Here is a 24,445-nt window from a genome sequence, read left to right as displayed (position 1 = left end):
ATTTTGTTGTCATATATATGCATATAGTGCACTATTTAATACCCATAATGCACTCTAAAAGAAGTGTATTGTAACTGATTTAATTCCACACTATATCCCATGATGCATTGCAGTTTTCATTTTTATCTGGTTCCCCCAAGACGTCTTGTTTATGCAACCAATATACGTCACTCATGACGATTTCTGGCAAATCACAAGTGTCTCCTATTCCCTGCCTTATCCCTAATATAAAGTACGATACAGTGTTCACTATTTGGGGGTTTGAGAATAAGTGAACAAGTCAGCGATTTCAGTTCATCCTCTCGATGAGTCAAATTTGCTTCAGTGTCTTCTTTCTTTCCTGCTGCAGGTCCATCCGTTACAGGAAATGCCAGGTATTTATTTTTTTAATGTATTTTTTATTATATATTTATTAACTTCTGTATTTGTTTTTTTCTATTGTCTAATTAGATACGATTTTTAAACTTGCAGTTTGTGTTTTTGGGAATGCTTCTTTTGTGTTAAAGAAACAACAACAGTTTAGTATAGTATGTAATATCTACTCGATAAAGGTTTTCTGACCGCATTTATTATTATTTATTCATTTATTATTATTTGTATTATTATTATTAATTTCTGAACTGTAAATCCTCCAGATTACGACCCCTTGCCAGACATCCCTGTGGTTGACGTGGTGTCAGACGACGAGATGTCTGAGTCGGAGAATCGGACCCCCCAGTTCGCCCCAAAGTAGGCCACACATGCAGGTCACGATAACACTGAGGTCAACGTAACACATAGCCAGTGCACAGCTAGAGCTAACACACAGGTCAACGTAGCACACAGTTAGCACACAGCTAGAGCTAGCGCACGGCTAGAGCGAACACACAGGTCAACGTAACACACAGTTAGCACACAGCTAGAGCTAGCGCACGGCTAGAGCGAACACACAGGTCAACGTAACACTCAGTATAGCACACAGCTAGAGCTAGCGCACGGCTAGAGCGAACACACAGGTCAACGTAACACACAGTTAGCACACAGCTAGAGCTAGCACACGGCTAGAGCCAGCACACAGGTCAACGTAACACACAGTATAGCACAAAGCTAGAGCAAGCGTAGCTAGAGCCACAGTCGGTCAATGCACAATACAGCTCGCCCACAGCTCGAGCTAACACACAGTTCAATGTAACACACCGTGAACAACACAGCTAGGGGAAGTGTTTAAAGGTGACATATTATACCACCAGGTGTGGTGGGTGTGATTAACCGTTACAAGCCATTTTGAAAATCGGCCTCTTCTGACATCACAATTGGGGGTGTCCATTCTAGATGTTTGACAGATAGATCTGATGAGCAACGTTTGCTACAGTCCACTGGGTATGCTGGTAGACTGATCTATCCAGCACACATCTAGGTGGACACGCCCACTTGTGATGTCAGAAGAGGCAGATTTTCAAACGGCTTGCAATGGCCAACACACTCACACTTGCTGGTATAATGTGTCCCCTTTAAGGAGCCGGTAGGGGTTGTGGGGTCTTTTCTCAGGGGGCATGTAGACTGGGCGTGTCATGGGCGTGTGGACTCAGGTGTGGCCTCTCTCTCTCCTCTCTGGTCCAGAGTGGTGCAGTGGATCAAACAGGCCATCCCCCAGCCGGCCGTCCTACCCCCTGGTGCTGTGGCCATAGAACCCAGGTCACCCAGGTCCGCCTGCTCCAACCGTTCTTCTCTGGACAAAGGTACTCACACACACACACACACACGCACGCGCACACGCGCACGGCACGCGCACGCGCACGCGCACACACACACACACACACACACACACACACACACACACACACAAACGTACATGCATACCTACACAAAGACACACGCACACACATGCACAAACATACGTACATGCATACATGCATAAACACGGACACACATAAGCAAAAGCATAGGCGCAAATACACATCTCTCTCTCTCTCTCTCTCTCTCTCTCTCTCTCTCTCTCTCTCTCTCTCTCTCTCTCTCTCTCTCTCTCTCTCTCTCTCTCTCTCTCTCTCTCTCTCTCTCTCCCAGTTCTGTCTCCACCACCTGAATCCCTGAGTGGCATCTCCCTGGACACCGACGGCAAGCCAGGGGGGTAGGTAGTCTATTGGCTAGCAAGTAATACAGTCTGAAATATTACCTCCCCTCCCTATAATTGAGCAGATGGCGCTCAATACAATCTTGACTATGTCCTCTGACCTCTGACCTCTGTGCGTGCGTGTGCGCGTGTGTGTATGTGTGTGTGTGTGTGTGTGTGTGTGTGTGTGTGTGTGTGTGTGTGTGTGTGTGTGTGTGTGTGTGTGTGTGTGTGTGTGTGTGTGTGTGTGTTTGTGTGTGTGTCCTGCAGGATGATGGGTTGGTTCATGTCTGGGTTTGCTCTCCGGTTGCCTCAACCCTCCATTAGGAACAAGGAAGACATCGCTGTATGTGGTGACATCGGGGACAATGGGGCCTGTAATATTAACACTGTCTTCATGAAATATTTACTTTTTTTTCCTTATTAACAAATCAGCAAATTAACAACCTAATTTAAGTAATGAACCGCTGTCTTCTCCTTGGTTCTCTAACTTCCAGGCTGCGACGGAGGCGCTACAGAAAGGTGAGTGTTAATCTTTTCTCTCCGTGTATCAGCTGTGAGACTTCCTCACATCCTGTCACCTCCTGTTCTGTCGCATAACATCCTTTTTTTTAAAATTCATAATCATGTGGTCAACTTGTTGGGCAGTGGTAGCCAGGACACCGGGTGCAGGAAGACCCACCCCAGTTCTTAGTCCATGGGTTCAATTTAGATTGCATCATCGTAGACAGTGGATACACTTTTCTTCGTTTAGGTTACGATATCAGTGTCTAGTTCATCTCCCTTACCTGTATTTTGAGAGGTCCCGCTTCATGGATTTTTTCCCATTTCAAAGTAATCAAGGCTTGTATATTAATTAGTTTTGGTCGCATGATACTGCAAGGTGACCATCCATTTTCCACACGCTTTCAATGTGCCAATAAGGATCAGGCTGGTGTAACAAATCTCAAGGAATGGCGCCGCGGCGCCCTTAATGCGTCTCTCTGAACTCTTGAGACCTTCACCTTGTTGCTCTGTGAAGAGTTTAATTTGTGTAAATCTATCCAGTTAAGAGCTAGCTTCTAGGAGAGGTCTGTGGAGATTCCTGTATGTTGGTTGTGGTAGACGTTTGAAGCGTCCTTAGCCAGCTGCTAGCAGAGGTCTTACGTGATACCTGTGTGCATGTTTAACTGGTTGAAGCTATCTAGCTGCTAGCATCTAGCAGAGGTCCATGGTGATTCCTGTGAGTTAATCTGGTTCGTTCTGGTTAGTCCCTCAGCATTCAGCTGTCGGATACTGATATTGCTGCTAGTCATAGCTTCTAGTATGTATAGTTTCCTTCTGGAAATTTAGTTGCTGAGATTAGCAGACTATGAGTCGCTACTAGGATCACCACGTAGAGGTTCTCAGCTCAATCTGGTTGAGGTTGGCTAGAGAGCGATTGTGAGGTGGTTCATGGTAGGTAGATGCAGAATGACCCATCGCCATTTAAGTCAAGTTAACAGGGAGAAATTACATTTTATTCTTGTAAAATAAATATCCATCATGGATTAAATGGATTACGAAATACGTATAGTTTCCATTACTAGCGCCATACATCTCATAAATGGATCACGCTCTTTAAATTCAAGATCCACACCACCCACGTCACAACATACCTAAACCCATAGGGGACGTCATGGACGCTACCTCCATATTGATTCCAGCTTATGGTGCTGAGCTGGTTGAAGCTCCTTTAGCTAGCTACTAGGAGGTGGGTGGAGCCTAACTCAGTCCCTCTTCTCCTTCTGTTTCAGGGGGGAAGGTGCTGAGTGCCCCTTATACAGCATGAGAAGAGGACTGGGGATGCTCTGATCCACATAGACACACACACAGACCAATAAACACACAGGCACACATACACCAATTAACACTTGGACACACACATACACACACACACACACACATGCACGCACGCACGCAAACACACACACAAACACACATAGACACACATATTTTACACACACACACACACACACACACACACACACACACACACACACACACACACACACACACACACACACACACACACACACACACACACACACACACACACACACACACACACACACACACACACAATAAACATATATATATACACAGAAAGATACACCAATAAACAAATTAATACATTCAACTATTGTGCTAACTATGTTACATACGTCTGAATAGCCACACATTTCTCAATCAAACCATGAGCGCCACCCAATGCTCAAAATGTATACACTCGCTGTAGTTGATGAAGCTTTGAAAGTGTCAACCATATAGCCTTTATACATATATACATGTAAATGTATGCACACAATTAATTGTACTCAGCACAGCTATCTTAAGCCAAATATGAGCATATGTAATAGCAAAAAATATATTTAGAAATTCCATGGAAAAATATTTAGGATAATTTTTTTAATAATGTGTATGTATATCCTAGCTTTATTTTATATCTGTTAATGTATTAACACATTTTCAGTTTCAGGCATACGAATAAGAGAAATGGTATTTTCATACCCAGAGAGCAAATATATTTTGGTCTAAATGGGAATTAAAAGAAAAGAAAAGTAAACATTTTCTCAGTTTACTCTGAAATGTAGAGCAGTCTAACATGACCACGAAAGCCATATTTTTCTATTTGCACGATTTTATCTGGATATTACAACAGTTCATCAACCACGGTGCCATTTTTTTTTAAATATTTGAAATTCTACCATTGGTAGATATTTTAAGTTGTTTCTCTATTATCTTAAACATTCTTCTGAGAGTCATCAAACAAAAAAAAGTAGTTTTTATCTTGTGTCAACAGTGACATCGGAATGCTGCTCCAAATAAATCTGCATTCAAAATCGTATGAGTGACTTGTTGGAAGTTATGTGAAAAAACGTTGTGCCTCTCCCAGGGAACAGAGACAATCCATAGATAGCATGCAGGGTCTCAGTCATCCCACTCTATCTAGCTCCTCCTCAAGGGGATTTCTTAGGCACTTTGAGTGGCCACAAGTGAGGGAACTGGCATATCAATGCAGTCCATTCACCATTTATTGCGTTTCTTTCCCTCTTATATCTGTGCATCCATGTGTACGTACCAGAAGTAAATCGGTGGCATGTTTTCAAAACAATAAAGTTTTACTCCAGCTGTGTGAACAGCTAGCCACTACCTTCTGTCTTATGCTGTTTCTTTGCTGAGAACGAAATTATTTGCACTGGCTTAAAAGCGGGAAAACATCATTTTTTTATTGTTTCTTACCTCTTTGACTTAACAACTTTCACACAACGTTCTATGGAGCACTTGTTCATATCACATGTAAACCGATGTATTTAGTTGACACGTGAAAACTGAATACAATGTTTTTATATTCCAAAGTACACGCAATCGCATTACCGTACTCTCCCGCAAATAAGAAACAACCCAATCAGCAAGCAATCAAAAACCCGTTTCCCCCCCTCTCCCAGCGCCACCCAGACCCAGACCAGAGATGGTTCTGGAGGACGTCGACTCGGACCACGAGGAACCGGTCCGAGGGGGGAACCCGCCGTCCCCGGACGGGACGCCGGAGACCCGACCAGCGGGGGGACAGGACGCCCAGACCGGACCGGCGGAACCCGGCCACAGTGACGCGGACGGGACGGGGACCGGCCAGGAGGACGCCGAGACCCAGACGGGCCGCTGGACCCCCTTCATCAACAGCATCAAGAGGGAGGCCGAGGACGTTGCCTTGGCAACCATGGAGGAGCGGTAAGGGGGAGGGGCAGAGCCTAGTCGATGCGAATGACATTTTGAACGATTTAGTCCCATTAGTCGTCCCAGTTCGACTTTGGGAGTCAAACCCAATACCCTCCCCACTACACCATCCGTCCCTTTGAGGGGATACTATCCCTAAAGAAATGATGAAGCTGTAGATGATGATCATGATCATGAAGGTGATGATGATGAAGATGATCTGGAAGATGATGATGATGATAATGATGATGATGATGATGACGATGATGACGGGGTGTTTATGGTGGAGGGGAACAATCAGCCAGGTTGACCTCATGTTGACTAGGGTTGTGTGTGTGTGTGTGCGTGTGTCTGTGTGTGTGTGCGTGTGTCTGCGTGTGCGTGTGTCTGTGTGTGCGTGTGTGTGTGCGTGTGTGTGTGTGTCTGCGTGTGCGTGTGCGTCTCTGCGTGTGCGTGTGTGTGTATGTGTGTGTGTGTGTGTGTGTGTGAGCGTGTGTGCGTGTGTGTGTGTGTGTGTGCGTGTGTGTGTGTGTGTGCGTGTGTGTGCGCGTGTCTGCGTGTGCGTGTATGTGCGTGTGTGTGTGCATGTGTCTGTGTGTGTGTTCCAGGTTGCTGCAGGAGCGCGTGCTGATGACCCGGATGGCGGAGGACGTGGCGCGTCAGACGGCTGAGATGGCCGTCCGACAGATGGCCTCCGAGGGGGGGTCCATCAAACTGTCCCTGGGGAGCCAGGACCTGCTGGGGGAGCCTGAGCCCGAGTAGGACCTGTGTGTGTGTGTGTGTGTGTGTGTGTGTGTGTTTATGTAGGTGTGTGTGCGTGTGTCTGTGCGTGTGCGTGTGTGTGATTGGGTGTCTGTTTCTTTTTGTGTGTTTGTGTGTGTGTGTGTGTGTGTGTGTGCGTGTTAGTGTGTGTCTGTGCGTGTTTGTGTGTGATTGGGTGTCTGTTTCTTTATGTGTGTGTGTGTGTGTTTGTGTGTGTGTGTAGGTGTGTGTGCGTGTGTGTGTGTGTGTGTCTGAGTGTGTGTGTGTGATTGGGTGTCTGTTTCTTTTTGTGTGTGTGCGTGTGCGTGTGCGTGTGCGTGTGCGCGTGTGCGTGCGTGTGCGTGTGTGTGTGTGTGTGAGATTAGGGCTGAGCCGATCAGATAGGGGTGTGGGGGTTGCAGGGATAGAAACTATAGAGTTAAATGTGTCTTGTGGAGAATACGTATGGAGTTACACGTGTGGAGTCAAATGTGTGTTGTGGAGAATATGTAGAGTCAAATGTTTACAGATAATGTGTGTTGTGAAGAATATGTATGGAGTTAAATGTGTAGTTAAATATGTGTTGTGGAGAATATGTAGAGTCAAATGTATATAATTAAATGTGTGTTGTGGAGAATATGTATGGAGTTACATGTGTATAGTTAAAAGTGTCTTGTGGAGAATATGTATAGCCTCCAGTACATTAGCCACCTGTTGTTGTGTTGTGATGTGGTTTGGTGTGATGTCATGTGATATGATGTTTTTTGATGCAACATGATATAATGTGATGTCATGTGACACGATGTATTGTGATGTCATGTCATTGAACATGATGTAATGTGATTTCATGTCACGGAATAGGATATGATGTGATGTCACGCGACAAGATATAATGCGACATCACCTGACACGACGTCACGTGAGGTCATGGAACATGATGCCATGTCATGTGACATGACGTATATGTTGTACCATATGATGATGATGAGCGGTGATGATATGTCATGTGACATGTTGTTTATGGCTGTACAGGTTGCAGGCGCTCCAAGGTGAGGAGGAAGAGGCGGAACAGAGTCTGCATAAAACCCCAGAGTAAGAACTCGTTAATAAAGAGCACGTTGTTCAGTGGTGTCTGACAGGTGTGTGTGTGTTCTCTCGGTGTTCGTGGGGGTTTCACGACGGAAGCCCTGGTTTCCGCACACTTTCCTAGACATGCTTGAGAGTGTACTTAGCGTGCTGGGGAACTGAGCAGGTCAATGCCATTAGCATCTTCTCAGTCCGACCCAAAGCGTTGCTTTTACAGGATAAGCTACCGACTTCTTCCATTCTGCCATAACCTATGATCCCAATCCTAGCTCAAGTGCCACCAGTCTTTTAAAAGAAGTCTCACAAAAAGTGCCTAGGGTACTGAGACGTTTTACTGGTTAAACGCTAAGAAAAACAAGCCATGAATCATACCTTAAATATACAACAAATAGCATAGGCTTTTATGATCAATCTTTGCCATTCAACAGTAAATAAAATAGACATGGCTAGACAGCTGTGCTATCAGGGAAATCCCATCTCGAGCATAAACTGGAAGCCAATGAGTCTTCAAACCTCTTAACTCCTCTGGGTGCTCGTTAAGTGAGTGATGCCTCGCGCTTTCTCAGCATCATTTCACCGCCATAGCAACGGCAACGCTTATCTTGGCAACGGCCGATGCTCTCTCAGCCGTTCCCCTGGTAACCGCGCTGGGTTCAGCTCTTTTCGATGTCGAGATACAGGGGCAGGATGGATGGCGTACTCGCCGCTCAAACACACGAGAAACGATCGACGGTTTGATCGATTGGTTCTCTGGTTGCAGGAAAGTTTATTCTCCGCCAGCATCATTTTTCTCAATCCAAGTTTGTGGACGATTTTGGGATGTTACAAGACAGGCCCATTCATTTTCGGGTGAAAGTAAGTACCGTGTGTTATTTCGTCCATACAAATAGAAACGAGTAATGGGAGCCGTCGTTATTTTGTTTACCTCACATTTAACACTGAAATATCGTAGGTTTCACCACTCTCGGCAGCAACTCACATCGTTTTGGGGGGTTAAACGTCCACCTTTCAGCAGGAATAATAGTTGTATTGGCTAAGCGGTAGATGAAAGGTAGTTAAAACCATGAGCAGGTGCTCGTCAACAATCATGTGTCCTGCGATGCGAAAAGTTACATAAAATAACAACTAATGTCGTTGTTATATGAAATAACATCTTATATAAACTAATAACAAATAATAACCTGGTTTTGTATTAAAACGAATCAAAAGTGAAAACGCAATAATTAAATCGGTCAATGATTCAATTGTTACCAATGACGGTGAACCCAGGAAAGCTGCCACGCTTCATAACATCCCAGTCTTTCAGTCGGAGGATATCCGATCAGTGCATCGATTTTCAATTAGCATTTTAAAACTCGTATATCCTGCTATCCTAAACGTAGACCGCAGGAGTGTGACGGCGAGCAGGACCAAAAGGAGCCTGAAATCCCAGAGGAGCTTGAAGACCCAGAGGAACCAGAGCCTGTGGGATCGAAGCCTGTGGGACCCGAACCCGTGGAAACGGAGGAGGCTGCTGCTGAAGAATCAGGTAGATTATCGATAGGGACTACTAGAGAAGAGTGGTTTGTTTCAATCTATGAAGTGCTCTGTGAAGAAAATATGACCTGTGTTGAGGTCATGTTTCCGTAGCTCTACGAGGTTGACGTCTTTCACACACTCACACACACACACACACACACACACACACACACACACACACACACACACACACACACACACATTTTAAAATCGTCTTTTCTTTTGTATGTATTTTAATTATTCAATTATTCAAATCTAACATTATTAACTTATTAACCGGGACAGAAAGTCTGAGACGCAGACAATTTCTGACCCAACAAGGCCTTCATAGAGTGCTTCTTTATGTTGTCAGTTAACCCAGTATTTGGATTTACTCCCAATTTCAAGCGCCGGAGTCCGAAGAAGAGTCAGAGGAGGAGGAGGAGGAGGACTCACCCCAGCAGGAATCCTCTGGAACACAGGGTACCTCTGGACCAGAACCTGTTACAGAACAACCAACGACAGGAGAGGAAGGCGCTGACACCACTGCAGCCAAAGTATGTATTTATGCCCGGCACCCCATAGCTTGTTCATCCCTAGTTACAAGAAGAGACCATTCACCGCACTCTTTTATGGCTTATGGCGGCCACAGGTGTGTTCCTGGTGTTTTAAAGACGTGTTTGAGCTGTGCAACAGGTGTCTTTGAGGCATGTCACAGGTGTGTTTGAGCAGTGTTACAGGTGTGTTTGACATGCATTACAGGTGTGTTTGAGCTGTGCAACAGGTGTCTTTGAGGCATGTCACAGGTGTGTTTGAGCAGTGTTACAGGTGTGTTTGACATGCATTACAGGTGTGTTTGAGCTGTGCAACAGGTGTCTTTGAGGCATGTTACAGGTGTCTTTGAGGCATGTTACAGGTGTGTTTGAGCAGTGTTACAGGTGTGTTTGAGGTATGTTACAGGTGTGTTTGAGCAGTGTTACAGGTGTCTTTGAGGCATGTTACAGGTGTGTTCGAGCAGTGTTACAGGTGTGTTTGAGGTATGTTACAGGTGTGTTGGACGTGTGTGACATGTGTATTCCCAATGCCTGGGAATCCCCCTCTGCTACACCTGTTTTCCATTAGTAGTAGTAATGTGAGATCCACGATCCAGGGTGAAGCCCATTGTTGTTGTGATTTATCTGAAAGTCTGAGTCACTCACCTGTTTCTTTGTTGACTGTATAGGATGAGGAAGCTGCTGGAGAGGGCAGCTGTGGTATGTACAAATATTTGATACCTACCTTTTACGTTTCCTCGTTAGACACAGCCTGACATATTGGTTGTATGTGATAGTATTTGAAACCTAAGGGCAATGGGACTTCATTATCCTGTGATAGTACCTCTGTCAACTCACACAGTTGGTTGGACTGCCTACCTTAGCTCACCTGCTACCCGTTCTGACAATCTGTTCCTGCTACCTGTTCGTCTGTTCAAGCTACCTGCTCCTCCTGTTCATCTTTTCTTGCTACCTGTTCTACCTTAATCCACGTTAATCCAACCCTCTACCTGTTAATCCAACCCTCTACCTGTTAATCCAACCCTCTACCTGTTAATCCAACCCTCTACCTGTCTGTTAATCCAACCCTTTACCTGTCTGTTAATCCAACCCTCTACCTGTTAATCCAACCCTCTACCTGTTAATCCAACCCTCTACCTGTTAATCCAACCCTCTACCTGTTAATCCAACCCTCTACCTGTCTGTTAATCCAACCCTTTACCTGTCTGTTAATCCAACCCTCTACCTGTTAATCCAACCCTCTACCTGTTAATCCAACCCTCTACCTGTTAATCCAACCCTCTCTACCTGATAATCCAACCCTCTACCTGTTCTACCTGATAATCAAACCCTCTCTCTGTGACTCCTCCTCTGCCCCCCCCCCCCCCCCCCCCCCCCAGCGCCCGTCAGCTGTGAGGTCCTGAAGACCTATCTGATGAGCGTCCCGTACGTGTCCGACTGCCTGGGCAACCTCGGCGCCTTCCTCAAAGAGAACGGCGTCTCCCCCTCCAAGGTGGGCTCCGCGCCCGCCCAGCTGCTGTCCGACGTCACCAAGCGCCTGCCCTCCCTGCCCCCCGAGCTGCGCCAGGAGCTCTCCAGGATCCGCCTCACCCGGGTGCCCCGCAACGTCATCGAGACCCTCACGGAGCTCGTCCCCGCCCGCTCCGAGGGCTCCGGCGGCCTGGCGCGCTACCTCGGCCTGACGGCAGCGTCGGTGCCGTCCGTGTCGGGACTGTCCCAGAGCCTCGCCGCCGTCCCCCAGAAGGTGGCGGCCATCCCCGCGCGGGCGCAGCAGTACTACAACAACGTCCAGAGTCGCCTCAACAGCCTCATGCCACAAGATGCCTAAGAAACAGAACCAGCAGCAGCAGCAGCAGCAGAAGAAGAACCCCCTCATTAGCGACCAGGACCAGGACCTAGAGCTCAACCGGCTAGTGAGACCGACCCCCCTGCCCCCGCCCCTGCGCTCCCGCTCCCGCTCCCCCTCCCCGTCCCCCGTCTCCCCCGGCGGGAGCGCCCTGGACCTGCCCAACGTGCCTTCCTACCCCCGCCTGCCCCCCATAGCGACCCCCCCGTGCCAGCAGACCGGACCCCTCCCCCGCCAGCTGTCCGGCGTCTCGAACCCGGCCTTCTGCATCGACGACGAGCACGACGCCCCGGCCAGACACCCGGGTACCTGTCTGTCTGTCTGTCTGTCTGTCTGTCTGTCTGTCTGTCTGTCGGCCATCTTTTTCGGGCTGCCTGACCTTCTCTCCGTCTGTCCCCTTTTGTTTTGTTTGTTTGTCTTTTTGTCCGTCTGTCTTTCTGTCTGTCTGTCTGTACCTCTTATGCTAACCTGTGCTGTGCCTGTGCTAATGTCTCTCTCTCTCTCTCTCTCTCTCTCTCTCTCTCTCTCTCTCGCTCTCGCTCTCGCTCTCTCTCTCTCTCTCTCTCTCTCGGTCTCTCTCTCTCTCTCTCTCTCTCTCTCTCTCTCTCTCTCTCTCTCTCTCCCCCCCCCCCCCCCCCCCCCCCAGGGAGCTCCAGGCTAAGCCTCCGTCCAGAGGTCAACGTCGAGGATGTGGACTCGGACCAGGAGAGAGGAGCAGGGGGGGGGGGGGAGGGCGTGGCCCCCGGAGCCCTCCCCAGATAGTCCTGACCCCCCAGGACTCCAAGCTGAAGACCCTCGCGGTCCCCGTCACCCCTAAAGGAGGCCGCCAGAGGTGAGAGGGGGGGGGAGACGTTGGGAGAGCTCTGGGAGGGGTTCGGACAGAATGAGGCAGGCTTTAGGGTTACGGTTTGTTGTTGGGTTTATATTTAGTCCTTCAGGCATTTGTTTGGACTTACAAGTGAGGATGAGAACACTCAAAGCATACGAACAGAATGAGTGTGGCAACGCCTAGTTTAAATTAGTCTAGTGTAAATATAACTGTTGGAAAGAGTGCAGAGTAGCCTTAGGAATCACAAATTAAAGCTTTGTATTTTTTTGGTATTATCATCCATCCAATGATGAGAGTACAGAAGGCCGATCATTTGAGGGGCACTGGCAAAAAACGTTTTACCCTTCAACATTGCACTGTTTATGGTAGTGAGGGGTATTCCAAGAAGCCAGCCCACACAATGCCCCCTGCCCCCACTTGTGCATGCCACTGTGCCATGTGAAATGTCATTTTGAGATTATTGTAATTGGTGGATCCAAAATGCTCAACCTTTTCCAAAGCATCCTACAATAAAACGAGTGCTTACCTCCTTAGCTCAAATAGAAATGGAACCATTACTCAGGCATTAATGTGTTGGTTGACAACTTAAGGTGGATAGGGTTATCAAACCCATGTCGACAAACTTTTTTGCGTTCTCCCTCTTTCCCTCTACACCCTGGACGCCAACAGCAAGGCAGCAGATAAAGAGTAAGAATAAACACTGATGTTGACCCCTCTTTACATCCATCTACCTATCTACCTATCCTACCTGTGTTGTGTCTGTGCTGCTATGCTGCTCTGTGTGAAACTGATGTGAGTGCTCCCAAATGTCATACTTGTCATTTTCGAAAAGTGAATTTTTTTTTTTTTCTTAAAGACCAAGTTTGATGAGCTCAGTGAAACAAGAGTCTCCAAACTGACTCGTAGTTAATATGAATACAGCATACATTTAAGACAGGATAGACATTCAGCCTTCTCAAATGACATCTGCGATTGTAGTAGACCTGCATGCACACCATACTCTTTCTCTCTCTTTCTCTTTTCCTCTGTCTATTCTTAATGTCTTTCTAGTGTCTTATGTACGCATAAAGCAAAACTTAACCTCACCTCTTCTAAACTTCTAGTGGAAGAGATCGCAGAACTTTCTGGACAAAAAGGTAAGCTATTCAGTCATAATCTCGTAATCATTGATCATCCATTCCCTACGCAGTGTGCTAGCCACACTCAATGTATGCATGTATATCATAAATACATGTTCTTCATTCACTCACATTCATCATATATATAAATGTGTGAATCTTGAGTCACACTGTGTGAAATGTTGTACTATTGTACTATCCTACTAACACTCAATAGCCATGTCTTGCTCAGTCCTCAAAGACAAATTCTAAATGATTAATACATTAACCATATACTAACATCCAGTCCTGGCTTAAAGGTTAAAGCGGTTATAGGTTAAATTTATATATTAAGATGTCGATGTTAGCTTACAAACAACAGAGCCAGTGTTCTTCTCCTACACAAAGTGTAGTTTATGAGACAATTCTAAAGGTTTCCAACTTCTAACAGCGTAAGTAAACAAACTAGTAAATGTGCTGTATATTCATCCAGGGTGGAAGTGATTCATTCGTTCTTTTGTTGTTTTCCTGTTGCTTTTACCATCTGTTGTTTAAAGTGCATTGGGTTCCAGCAATTCATTTTTTTAGATAAACGGGATATAAAGGAATATATATTTGAAATAAATAAATTATATTGTTACTACTATTGCATTTTTGCTTTAAGTGTTGTATATGGTTTGATAACCAGCCTTGCTTTGTATAATGCATTCATTGGACAGGACCTGGTGTGGAGTGTGTGTTCTGGTGTTTAAGTATTTGTGTTGGTTAATGTTTTTAATCACGTCCGTCTTCTATCTGGGCAGTAAGAAGAGCCAGTCTCACAGCGAGGAAGACGATGACGAAGGACCTGTCAGAGCCTGGTCAAGCCAGACCAGCCTGCACCACACAGAGGACAGGTGTGCACACACACTTCACACACACACACACACACACACGCACACGCACACACACGCACACACACGATAACAAAGAGGGTGATGATGATGATGATGAAGATGATGATGCTGATGATGATGATGATGAAGATGATGATGCTGATGATGATGACGATGATGATGATGAAGACAAATATGATGATGATGATGATGACGATGATGACGATGATGATGATGATGATGAAGATGAAGATGAATAAGATAATGATGCTGATGCTGACCCCAGGGATCGTCCGGCGTCGTCGTGCAGCCAGACCAGTGCGGTGGTCAACGAGCGTCTCCAGGAGCTGGTCAAGATGTTCAAGGAGCGGACGGAGAAGGCCAAGGAGAAACTCATCGACCCAGTGAGCTCTGACGACGACAGCGACATCACCCGTAAGGCCCCCACCCCACCCCCCCACACTTGGTACTTTATTCATGCAACCATAAATGTTCCGAAAATGTACTTTCTCTCTTCCTTTGTTCCTACTTCTGGATTTTCAACTCTCTCCCTCCCCCCCTCTCTCTCTCTCTCTCTCCCCCGCTAACTCCCCCCTGCACCTGTCCTTAGCCCCGCCCCCGCCGCCGGCTCCGCCCCCGCCCGCGGTGCCTCAGGTAGCTAAAGAGGAGGCGCCGCCGGGGAGTGCCTCAGCAGGAGGAGGAGGAGGAGGAGGAGGAGGAGGAGGAGGCGGGGAGGAAGGGCCGGAGGAAGGCGAGGTGAAGACAGGGAGGTGCTGCAAGGTGCTCAAAGTCCCTGGTTGGATCGGAGCGTGCGTGCGGCTCCGTTTCCCCTCCAGCATCGACCCCTTCACCAGTAAGAGCCCCCGCCCTCCCTGTCCTCACCATGGATGGATGTTAAGAGCAATGCCCAGCGCTACTTACTGCTACGCGCCGTCGCTCCTGACCCCTGACCCCTGTCCTTCCCTTCATCTCTCCCTTCCTCAATCCCTTTCTCCCTTCCTCCCTCCCTCTTTCTCTCTTCCTTTCCCTCCTCACCGATCACGCGTACCTCCCTGCCCCCCTACCCTCTCCTACCCTCCCTTCTCCCCCTTCTCTCCTCCTCCTCTCCTCCCTCATCCTCTCTCCTTCCATCTCCCTCTCTCCCTCCTTCCCTCCCTCCCTCCCCCCTCCCTCCCTCCCTCCCCCCTCCCTCCCTCCCTCCCCCCCATCTCTCCTCCATCTCTCCTACCTCCCCTCTATCTTTTTATCCTTCCCTCATCCCCCTCCCCCCTCCTTATCCCCCCCATCTCTCCTCCTTCTCTCCCCCCTCATCCTCTCTCCTTCCATCTCCCTCCATCTCCCTCTCTCCCTCCCTCCCTCCCTCCCTCCCTCCCTCCCTCCCTCCCTCTCTTCCTCCCTCCCTCCCTTCCTCCCTCCCTCCCTCCCTCTCTCCCTCCCTCCGTCCCTCCCTCCCTCCCTCCCTCCCTCCCTCCCTCCCCCCCCATCTCTCCTCCCTTCCTCCCTCCCTCCCTCCCTCCCTCCCTCCCTCCCTCCCTCCCTCCCCCCTCTCTCCCTCCCTCCCCCCCTCTCTCCTCCCTCCCTCCCTCCCTCCCTCCCTCCCTCCCTCCCTCCCCCAGACCTGATGTACGTGCTGTGGCTCTTCCTGGTGACCCTGGCCTGGAACTGGAACGTGTGGTTGATCCCCGTGCGCTGGGCCTTCCCCTACCAGACGCCCACCAACATCTACTACTGGCTGCTCACCGACTACTGCTGTGACCTGGTCTACCTGCTGGACATCACCCTGTTCCAGCCACGCCTGCAGTTTGTCCGCGGGGGGGACATAGTGGTGAGGAACGCTGTCTCACTCCTAGACCTAGTCTGCTCTGGGTGGGGGGTAGGTCTGGTTCCAAAACCTATTAGTCTGGTTCGTGGACCTAGTAGTCTGGTTCCTAGAACTAGTGGTCGTGTTTCTAGACCTAGTAGTCTGGGTCCTGGACCTAGTAGTCTGGTTCCTAGAACTAGTAGACTGGTTCCGTAGACCTAGTAGTTTGGTTTTTAGACCTAGTAGACTGGTTCCTAGAACTAGCAGTCGGGTTCCTAGACCTAGTAGTCTTGTTTCTGAACCTATTAGTCAGGTTCGTTGGCCTAGTAGTCTGGTTCCTAGAACTAGTGCTCGTGTTTCTAGACCTAGTAATCTGGGTCCTAGCACAATTAGTCTGGGTCCTAGCCCTAGTCTAATACGACGAAATGTGGAGATAAGGAAGTAATGTCTGGGAGTACAGTAGTACAGTAGTACCTGTAGCAGTAGTACCTGTCAGTAATAAGTAGTTGTATGACGACTTATTTGAACAAAAATCAGTTAATGTTCTGCCATCTTGTTTGTGTTACAGTGTGACAGAAAGGACATGAGAAAAAACTACATGAAGACTAACCGCTTCAAGGTACGTAGTTAAGGTAATCGTTCTCGGGGTGTACAGACCCCGTGGGCGACTGTGGCCTGACGTCAAACCTCCGGTCAATCAGGTTACAATCAATTCGCCCTGTAGCTCATCCTAGCCGTGACAGGGTGTTTTAACTGTATGTGACTGTGTGTGTGTGTGTGCTTGTGTTCTGTGTGTGCGTGCGTCCTTGTGCAGCTCGATGTAGTCAGCCTGGTACCCCTGGAGTTCTTCTACTTCATCACAGGGATCAACCCTCTACTCCGCCTCCCCAGACTACTGAAGGTGAGCCTCCAGTGACCCCTACGCCACACCACTCCTGAGCCAGGTCATTCACGGGCAGGGAGGGCTTAGCCCCCATTACTCTAGGGTTAAGTACTAGGTTAGTTACGGCAGGGTTTTGTCACTGTAGTTAATCTTACTGTATGTTGCTGTGGGGTTAATAGTTTCTCTTGGGGACTGTAGCCATGACGTCCCTCCCTGACGTCCCTCTGTTCTTAATCTGCAGTACAACTCCTTCTTGGAGTTCAACAATCGCCTGGAGGCCATCCTGACTAAAGCCTACATCTACCGGTAAGACGACGTGCTACCCTTCAGACTGCACGGCGATGAGAGGGGCTTTAAAACAGCGGCAAACGATCCGCGTTCCACCGTGCATGTGTCTGGCCTTGGTTCCGCTTGATGTCGTTTTCATGTAAATAGACTGCATTTATATCGTGCTTTTCACATCTGTGTATACTCAAAAGGTTTTGCAATCAGTGCATTCACCCACTCATCCAGTGGGGTGAATGACAGTTAGGGTTCTGGGGGCGAACACTCATGATATCAGGCACTGCTTTTTTCCTTCTACTTTCCATTTTGGAAAACTGACTGGAAAGGACAGTTGCTGACTAATTGTTCTTCAAAATGCAATATGAAGCAGGACTCTGATGCTAGAGTAACGCGTGTGTGAGCGTGACGTTCCTCCCGTACTTTCTGTGTGTTTCAGCGTGGTCCGAACCACCACCTACCTTTTGTACTGCCTCCACTGCAACGCCTGTCTCTTCTACTGGGGCTCGGCCTACGAAGGCCTGGGCTCCACCAAGTGGGTCTACGACGGAGTGGGCAACGGGTGAGATCAGGAATAACATTCACCCACACATACTCTGTCTCTCTCTCCCCGTCTCTCTCTCTCTCCCCGTCTCTCTCTCTCTCTCTCTCTCTCTCTCTCTCTCTCTCTCTCTCTCTCTCTCTCTCTCTCTCTCTCTCTCTCTCTCTCTCTCTCTCTCTCTCTCTCTCTCTCTCTCTCTGTCTGTCTGTCTGTCTGTCTGTCTGTCTGTCTGTCTGTCTGTCTGTCTGTCTGTCTGTCTGTCTGTCTGTCTGTCTGTCTGTCTGTCTGTCTGTCTGTCTGTCTGTCTGTCTGTCTGTCTGTCTGTCTGTCTGTCTGTCTGTCTGTCTGTCTGTCTGTCTGTCTGTCTGTCTGTCTGTCTGTCTGTCTGTCTGTACTTCTCTCTCGCTCTCTCTGTCCTTCTCTCTCGCTCTCTCTGTCCTTCTCTCCCCTCTCTCTGTCCTTCTCTCCCCTCTCTCTCTCTCTCTCTCTCTGAGTCTCTCTCTCTCTCTCTCTCTCTCTCTCTCTCTGTCTGTCCTTCTCTCTCTCTCTCTCTGTCTCTCTCTCTCTCTCTCTCTGTCTCTCTCTCTCTCTGTGCTCTCTCTCTCTCTCTCTCTCTCTCTCTCTCTGAGTCTCTCTCTCTCTCTCTCTCTCTCTCGCTCTCGCTCTCGCTCTCGCTCGCTCTCTCTCTCCAGCTACATCCACCTCTATTACTCTGAACTTCTCCACCTCTCCGCCCCCCTCCCCCCTCAGCTACATCCGTTGCTACTACTTTGCGGTGAAGACCCTCATCACCATCGGGGGTCTGCCAGATCCCACCAACCTCTTCGAGATCGTCTTTCAGCTCATCAACTACTTTGTAGGAGTGTTTGCCTTCTCCATCATGATTGGCCAGGTGGGTTGTGGGCGGGTTTGCCGTCTCTATTGTCATCGGTCACGTGGGGTTGATGAGTCAAGACTTAGGCCAGATCCCATTTCTACCCCTTACCCCTTCCCCTTACCCCTTCAAAACAAGGGGAGGGGTAACGGGAAGGGGTAAGGGGTAGAAATGGGATTGGGTCTAACTTCACTGACCACGTGTTGCATGAGGAAGCTGTGGCAGTTTTACACACAACAATGTCCTCCTGTAATGACAAATCATTTCAAGATTAATTACTCTGAAAAATACTAAAAAAGCATTACTACCGACCTAATAACTACAAAGACAACACTCCTATGAAACCCAAACCCCCCAAAAATTAATTGAGATGGGCCAGCAATGGGAAGATGAAAAGGGTGGACAATATAAGATTACAGATTTCTTTATGGATTCTGGACTAAATCGGAAAAATGTAGAGCAACGATATGGAGGAACAATTATGTCACAGTGTTGTTCTTTAGAAATCCATTTGGAAGCTGGAGAATAACAGAAGCTAGGCTGTAAACATATGGTAAACCGCTATATGGCAGATATTGTAAGCTGACCCTGGGCGTGTGTCTATATGGTCCCTAGATGCGAGACGTTGTGGGGGCGGCCACATCGGGCCAGACCCACTACCGAGCCTGCATGGACAACACCATCAAATACATGGCCACCTACCGGATCCCAAAGGATGTCCAGAACCGCGTCAAGACCTGGTACAACTACACCTGGGCTTCGCAAGGCATGCTGGGTAAGTGGTCTGTTTCCCTAGTGTATCTAAATAAGCATCAAGGTTATAGGAGACATCCTCACAAATGAGACACACATAAAGGTTGCATTTCGTTAGTAGGGACACTTACCTTCCCTTTGTTTTTGGTTGGTTGTGTTGTCTTCAGATGAACAGGAACTGCTGTCTCAGCTCCCAGACAAAATGCGTCTGGACATCGCCGTGGACGTCAGCTACTCCATCGTCAGCAAGGTCCCTTTGTTCCAGGTAGAACCCACAAAAAAAAAAAGAAAGCCAAATTGTGCATTTTCTCATGAAATGTTAACATGTTAGCTGGCATGTCATAAAATGCTATTTAGCATAACTTTGTGTTGAATCTGCTGATCCCTTTAGGCTAGAGCGCACATGCTTACAGGCTAGCATGCTAATTGAGCCTACACTGGCCTTTCAACCACACTGTTTATATAATGTGAAGGCTTCTTTAAACTGTTCTACTACTCAACTGACGAGAATCGCCTTAAAGGTGACACATTTTACCACCAGGTGTGAGTGTGATTAGCCATTACAGGCAGTTTTGAAAATCCAGCACACATCTAGGTGGACAGGACCCACTAGTGATGTCAGAAGGCTGAGAGAACACTCACTCCTGGTGGTATAACATGTCACCTTAAAAGAGGCAGGAAGAAGATGTTGAGGAAGAGTGTGTTTCTCCTCTCGCCAGGGATGTGATCGCCAGATGATCTTTGACATGTTGAAGAGCCTGCGGTCTGTGGTTTACCTGCCCGGGGACTACGTCTGTAAGAAGGTACGTCGGCCTGCGTCGGTTTGCTCTGTGTTTCCGTTTACTTCAGTAGGGGTTAGCTCTTTGGAACACAACATGGTCGATAGCGAACGGTGTGAATGTGTGAACAATGTGGTGTCTCCTACAGAACAGTAAGAGAGCGATTGGGAAAACGACAAACTAATATTTGTATGCATGAGATGGCATTGTTTTTTAATGTATAGAATTGAGGAATCTCAATATTGAAGATATTGTAGAAGATGGTTCCGGGCGAGCACCTTCCTGTTTTGTCTCCATAGGTCTTTGTTATTTTCTGTTGTTGCTGTTGTTGTTGATGTTTGTTGTGGTATCTTCTGTCTTGGGAAAAAAAAAAAGAAGCTCACTATGTAAACGGGCGCATTTGGGTGGCCTGAAAAGCGCTACATTAATGCAATTCATCCGTAATGAATTATGACGAATTAATGTTGTTTTGTCTTTGGGTCCGTCAGGGCGAGGTTGGCCGGGAGATGTACATCATCAAGGCCGGGGAGGTCCAGGTGGTTGGCGGACCGGACGGGAAGACCGTCTTCGTCACGCTCAGAGCGGGATCTGTCTTCGGGGAGATAAGGTGAGGGGGGTGCCAGAGTGTGGGGGGGGGTGGGGGGGGGGAGCTGTGTGTCAAAGCAAACAAACCCTTCCTCAGTCTTTAGTAACAGACAAATGTTGCACCTGTATGCACCGCAACCATGCCTTGTTCCCGTATGTCTTATCGCACGAGAAATGAAGAGTTATGAGGGCTGATGCAACTGTGGATGTGCAGTCAGAAGATAAGGTGTTGGATGGTAGCTTTTATGTTTTTATGGTCTCTACTTACCTACGTCCTGCTGATGCGCAACAGCTGCTATTGTGAATGGGGGGAGATAGACACCTCACGTTGAATGTATGGAACATGTCTAAGGCTTTTTTTCGTTTTTTTCATGATTTACACAGAAATATATTCTTTTAATCAGCAGATCGGTTAAACATTCCACACATCTCAAGGTTGTTCCTTTTAGTGTGGAAATATGTGAACAATGGCCTCTGGTGGGGAATTTATGCATGCAGGGTGGCTGGGATCAAATCGACAGTTGAGAACTAAATGGGGAGAGAGCAAAAAGGCCAAGAGGTGGTGAAACCACTGAATGTTTCTTATTTTTATAATTTATCAAAAAAAATAAAAAATAAAAAATAAAACAAGAAAGTTCTAAATACAATCTGAGAATCATGAGCCTAGATGACTTGATGAGAAGACAATGAGAAAGCAATTCACACGGTTTAAACATCGAATTTGTATACAGTCTCCTGGCAGTAGGGGGCGGTAACAGACGCACGGCCAACGTGATCGCCCACGGCTTCGCTAACCTCTTCATCCTGGACAAGAAGGACCTGAACGAAATCCTGGTCCACTACCCCGAGTCTCAGAAGCTGCTCCGCAAGAAGGCCAGGTGAGAGAATGGCAAACGTCACTGGACGCTCTGATATTCTACCCTTTTTTACTAACTTTTATCCAAAGCTGCTTCCATTGACATTTTTACCTTTTGATTTACACGTCATTTTGCCTGGGAACCGGATTAATCTCTCAAGCTCATGTTTCATTTGCTCTGAATCTAAGGTCTGGCTCCCCTCCCATACAAAACGATTTCTGCCCGGCACGAAGTAGACCGACCAATCATAACCGTTTATCTAATTATGAGGCGGGATTAATACGATGACGGTACAGAGGAGTGCCGTAGAGGCATGTTCAACAACAACAAAGATGGCTGCCTCTGCCGGTGACCTGAACTGGACATCTTCAGAAGAAAAATGTCAGGGCTGCGTCACCTGTTTTGTTGCTATGATTGGTTGTAGGCCTATCCAATTGCGTCATCTTGGGATGAATGTCCTTTACGATCAGGTCAGGGTGCGGCATGATGCAACAGGTAGAAGCCTCCAGAACATTTGTGCTGGGAGTCAAACACAAGAAACACAGCCAAGACACTAATCTGCCCCTCAGTAAGATTAGGATAAGACTTTGTTTAACAATCTAATCATCAACTCAGATGTTGGCGATATGCAAAGAGCAGGACATTGTGTGCTTTGAGTTAACACTCATATCTATGCCAAATAAGAACCATCAGCGATAACACCGCCATCTCCACTCCCAGGAAGATGCTGAACAACGGGAAGAAGCCAGAGCCCAAACCGGAGACCAAGGCCACGTTCCCGGCCCCCCCGCCCAGGGCAGAGACCCCCAGGCTGCTACGAGCGGCCCTGGAGATGGCGGAGAAGGCGTCGGGACTCAAAGGAGTCCTGGCGAAGGTCAAGGCTGGCTCCAAGTCCAGTGTCTCCCTACAGGTGAGCTGGTGTCATCACACGCCACCTTCGGGAGGAGGAGGGACTCATATGCTGTTCCTAATGCTACTCTATCACCCCCCCACACACACACACACACCCACTCACTCACTCACTCACTCACTCACTCACTCACTCACTCGCACGCACGCACGCACGCACACACACACACACACACACACACACACACACACACACACACACACACACACACACACACACACACACACACACACACACACACACACACACACACACACACACACACACACACACACACACACACTCGCACACTCACTCGCACACTCCCTCACTCTTTCTCACTCCCACACTCCCTCTTTCTTTCTCGCACCCTCCTTCTTCTTTCTCACACACACACACACACACACACACACACACACACACACACACACACACACACACACACACACACACACACACACACACACACACACACACACACACACACACACACACACACTCACACACTCACTCACACACATATGCCTTTTTACAAATAGATGCTTGCTAACGGAAAAACATGCTCACAGCTAGACCAGTGTGTGAGCAGGTTGAGAGAGACAACCTAACTACCCCCCCCCCCCCCCCCCCCCCCCCTGCCAGAGTCTGACAGCTAAGCCTATTTCAAGAAAAGCTTAGGCTTACTTTTCATCCTGCCATCACCTCGCACCACACACACACCACACACTCCTCCTGATTATCAATTACTCCTCGCCTATTTCAATATATATTCGTGGTGGCCAGGACAGTGAAGAGATACAGGACGGTGGCTGGAGAAAGAGAAGGACAACATGCAACATAAGCCAGTTCAGTTCAGTTCAGTTTAAACGTATTGTCCCAAAAGGGAAACTTGCCTTGCAGTCAGGTACACATAAACAAAGCACAAGATGCACAAAGAGGACACACAACAAAGAGATACACAGGCTAATATAAGTAGAAAAAAAAAAAGCCTGCAGGCCGAGATCAAATCAGAGTGCTACAGAGTGCATACGATTAGATTAGAAACGCTAAATCTGATCCCCAAGAGGGAGACTGGGTTTTTCACCTACTGTATGCACGCAATCACACGCGCCCTCCCAGAGTGCGCGGTACACAGCAGCTCAAACCAATGTAACGAGGCGTGGGCGGTTCTCCTTCCCTCCACCTCCCCGTCCAGCGATCCGACTCCTCCACGGCCACCACGCCTTCGCCGGCCCCCGCCGCGGGACCCCACCAGGACTCGGCCACGCCCTCCTCCGCCAGCTCCGCAACGCTGCGTTCACCGGCCCGACGGCTCGCCGACAGCCCTTTGGCGACGCGCCCCGCATCCCGTTCTCATGCCGACCGAACCCAGTCGCCCGTGGCTACGGGACATGGACAAGAGTTGGGGAAGGGGGAGAAGGAGGAGGGGAAAGAGGGAGGGAAGGAGGAGGAGGAGGAGGTGAAGGATGGAGGGAGGAAGGCTGAGGAGGGGCAAGAGGGAGGGAGGAAGGCTGAGGAGGTGAAGGATGGAGGGAGGAAGGACAAGGAGGGGAAAGAGGGAGGGAGGAAGGACAAGGTGGGGAAGGAGGGAGGGAGGAAGGCTGAGGAGGGGAAGGATGGAGGCAGGAAGACCGAGGAAGGGAAGGAGGGGGGGAGGAAGGCCAAGGAGGGGAAAGAAGGAGGGAAGAGGACGGGGGAGGAGGGGCAAGAGGGAGGGAGGAAGACCGAGGAGGGGAAAGAGGGAGGGAAGAGGAAGGAGAAGAGGAAGTAAAGAAGTCATGAAGGAAGGAGAGCGGATAAAAAGGCTCTCAGCATAGTGTCAATGCCCGGGTGTTCCACCCCCAGCTAA

At 48.3% G+C, this 24,445-nt stretch overlaps 1 protein-coding gene across 1 annotated transcript in view; it reads left to right on the top strand.

Moving 5' to 3' along the window:
• Positions 1-24,445, top strand: part of LOC130389063 (cyclic nucleotide-gated cation channel beta-1-like) — a 27,973-nt gene extending 3,528 nt beyond the window's left edge. Inside the window, exons 6-34 of the mRNA XM_056598728.1 lie at positions 636-729; positions 1,600-1,718; positions 2,047-2,110; positions 5,570-5,842; positions 6,436-6,585; positions 7,601-7,660; positions 9,037-9,182; positions 11,085-11,517; positions 11,699-11,843; positions 12,328-12,383; positions 14,281-14,373; positions 14,639-14,781; positions 14,924-15,006; positions 15,050-15,079; positions 15,115-15,205; positions 15,969-16,177; positions 16,722-16,772; positions 16,968-17,054; positions 17,278-17,342; positions 17,758-17,880; positions 18,610-18,751; positions 19,349-19,508; positions 19,654-19,751; positions 20,206-20,289; positions 20,754-20,872; positions 21,582-21,728; positions 22,428-22,617; positions 23,792-23,997; positions 24,442-24,445. Coding sequence (XP_056454703.1) covers positions 636-729; positions 1,600-1,718; positions 2,047-2,110; positions 5,570-5,842; positions 6,436-6,585; positions 7,601-7,660; positions 9,037-9,182; positions 11,085-11,517; positions 11,699-11,843; positions 12,328-12,383; positions 14,281-14,373; positions 14,639-14,781; positions 14,924-15,006; positions 15,050-15,079; positions 15,115-15,205; positions 15,969-16,177; positions 16,722-16,772; positions 16,968-17,054; positions 17,278-17,342; positions 17,758-17,880; positions 18,610-18,751; positions 19,349-19,508; positions 19,654-19,751; positions 20,206-20,289; positions 20,754-20,872; positions 21,582-21,728; positions 22,428-22,617; positions 23,792-23,997; positions 24,442-24,445 — 3,665 coding nt within the window. The remainder of the gene's footprint in view (positions 1-635; positions 730-1,599; positions 1,719-2,046; positions 2,111-5,569; positions 5,843-6,435; positions 6,586-7,600; positions 7,661-9,036; positions 9,183-11,084; positions 11,518-11,698; positions 11,844-12,327; positions 12,384-14,280; positions 14,374-14,638; positions 14,782-14,923; positions 15,007-15,049; positions 15,080-15,114; positions 15,206-15,968; positions 16,178-16,721; positions 16,773-16,967; positions 17,055-17,277; positions 17,343-17,757; positions 17,881-18,609; positions 18,752-19,348; positions 19,509-19,653; positions 19,752-20,205; positions 20,290-20,753; positions 20,873-21,581; positions 21,729-22,427; positions 22,618-23,791; positions 23,998-24,441) is intronic.

Source organism: Gadus chalcogrammus, chromosome 9, assembly GCF_026213295.1.
Source record: "Gadus chalcogrammus isolate NIFS_2021 chromosome 9, NIFS_Gcha_1.0, whole genome shotgun sequence".
NCBI classification, from domain to species: domain Eukaryota; kingdom Metazoa; phylum Chordata; class Actinopteri; order Gadiformes; family Gadidae; genus Gadus; species Gadus chalcogrammus.
Note: the sequence above shows the minus strand (reverse complement) of the source record. Positions and strands in the feature narration are given on the sequence as shown.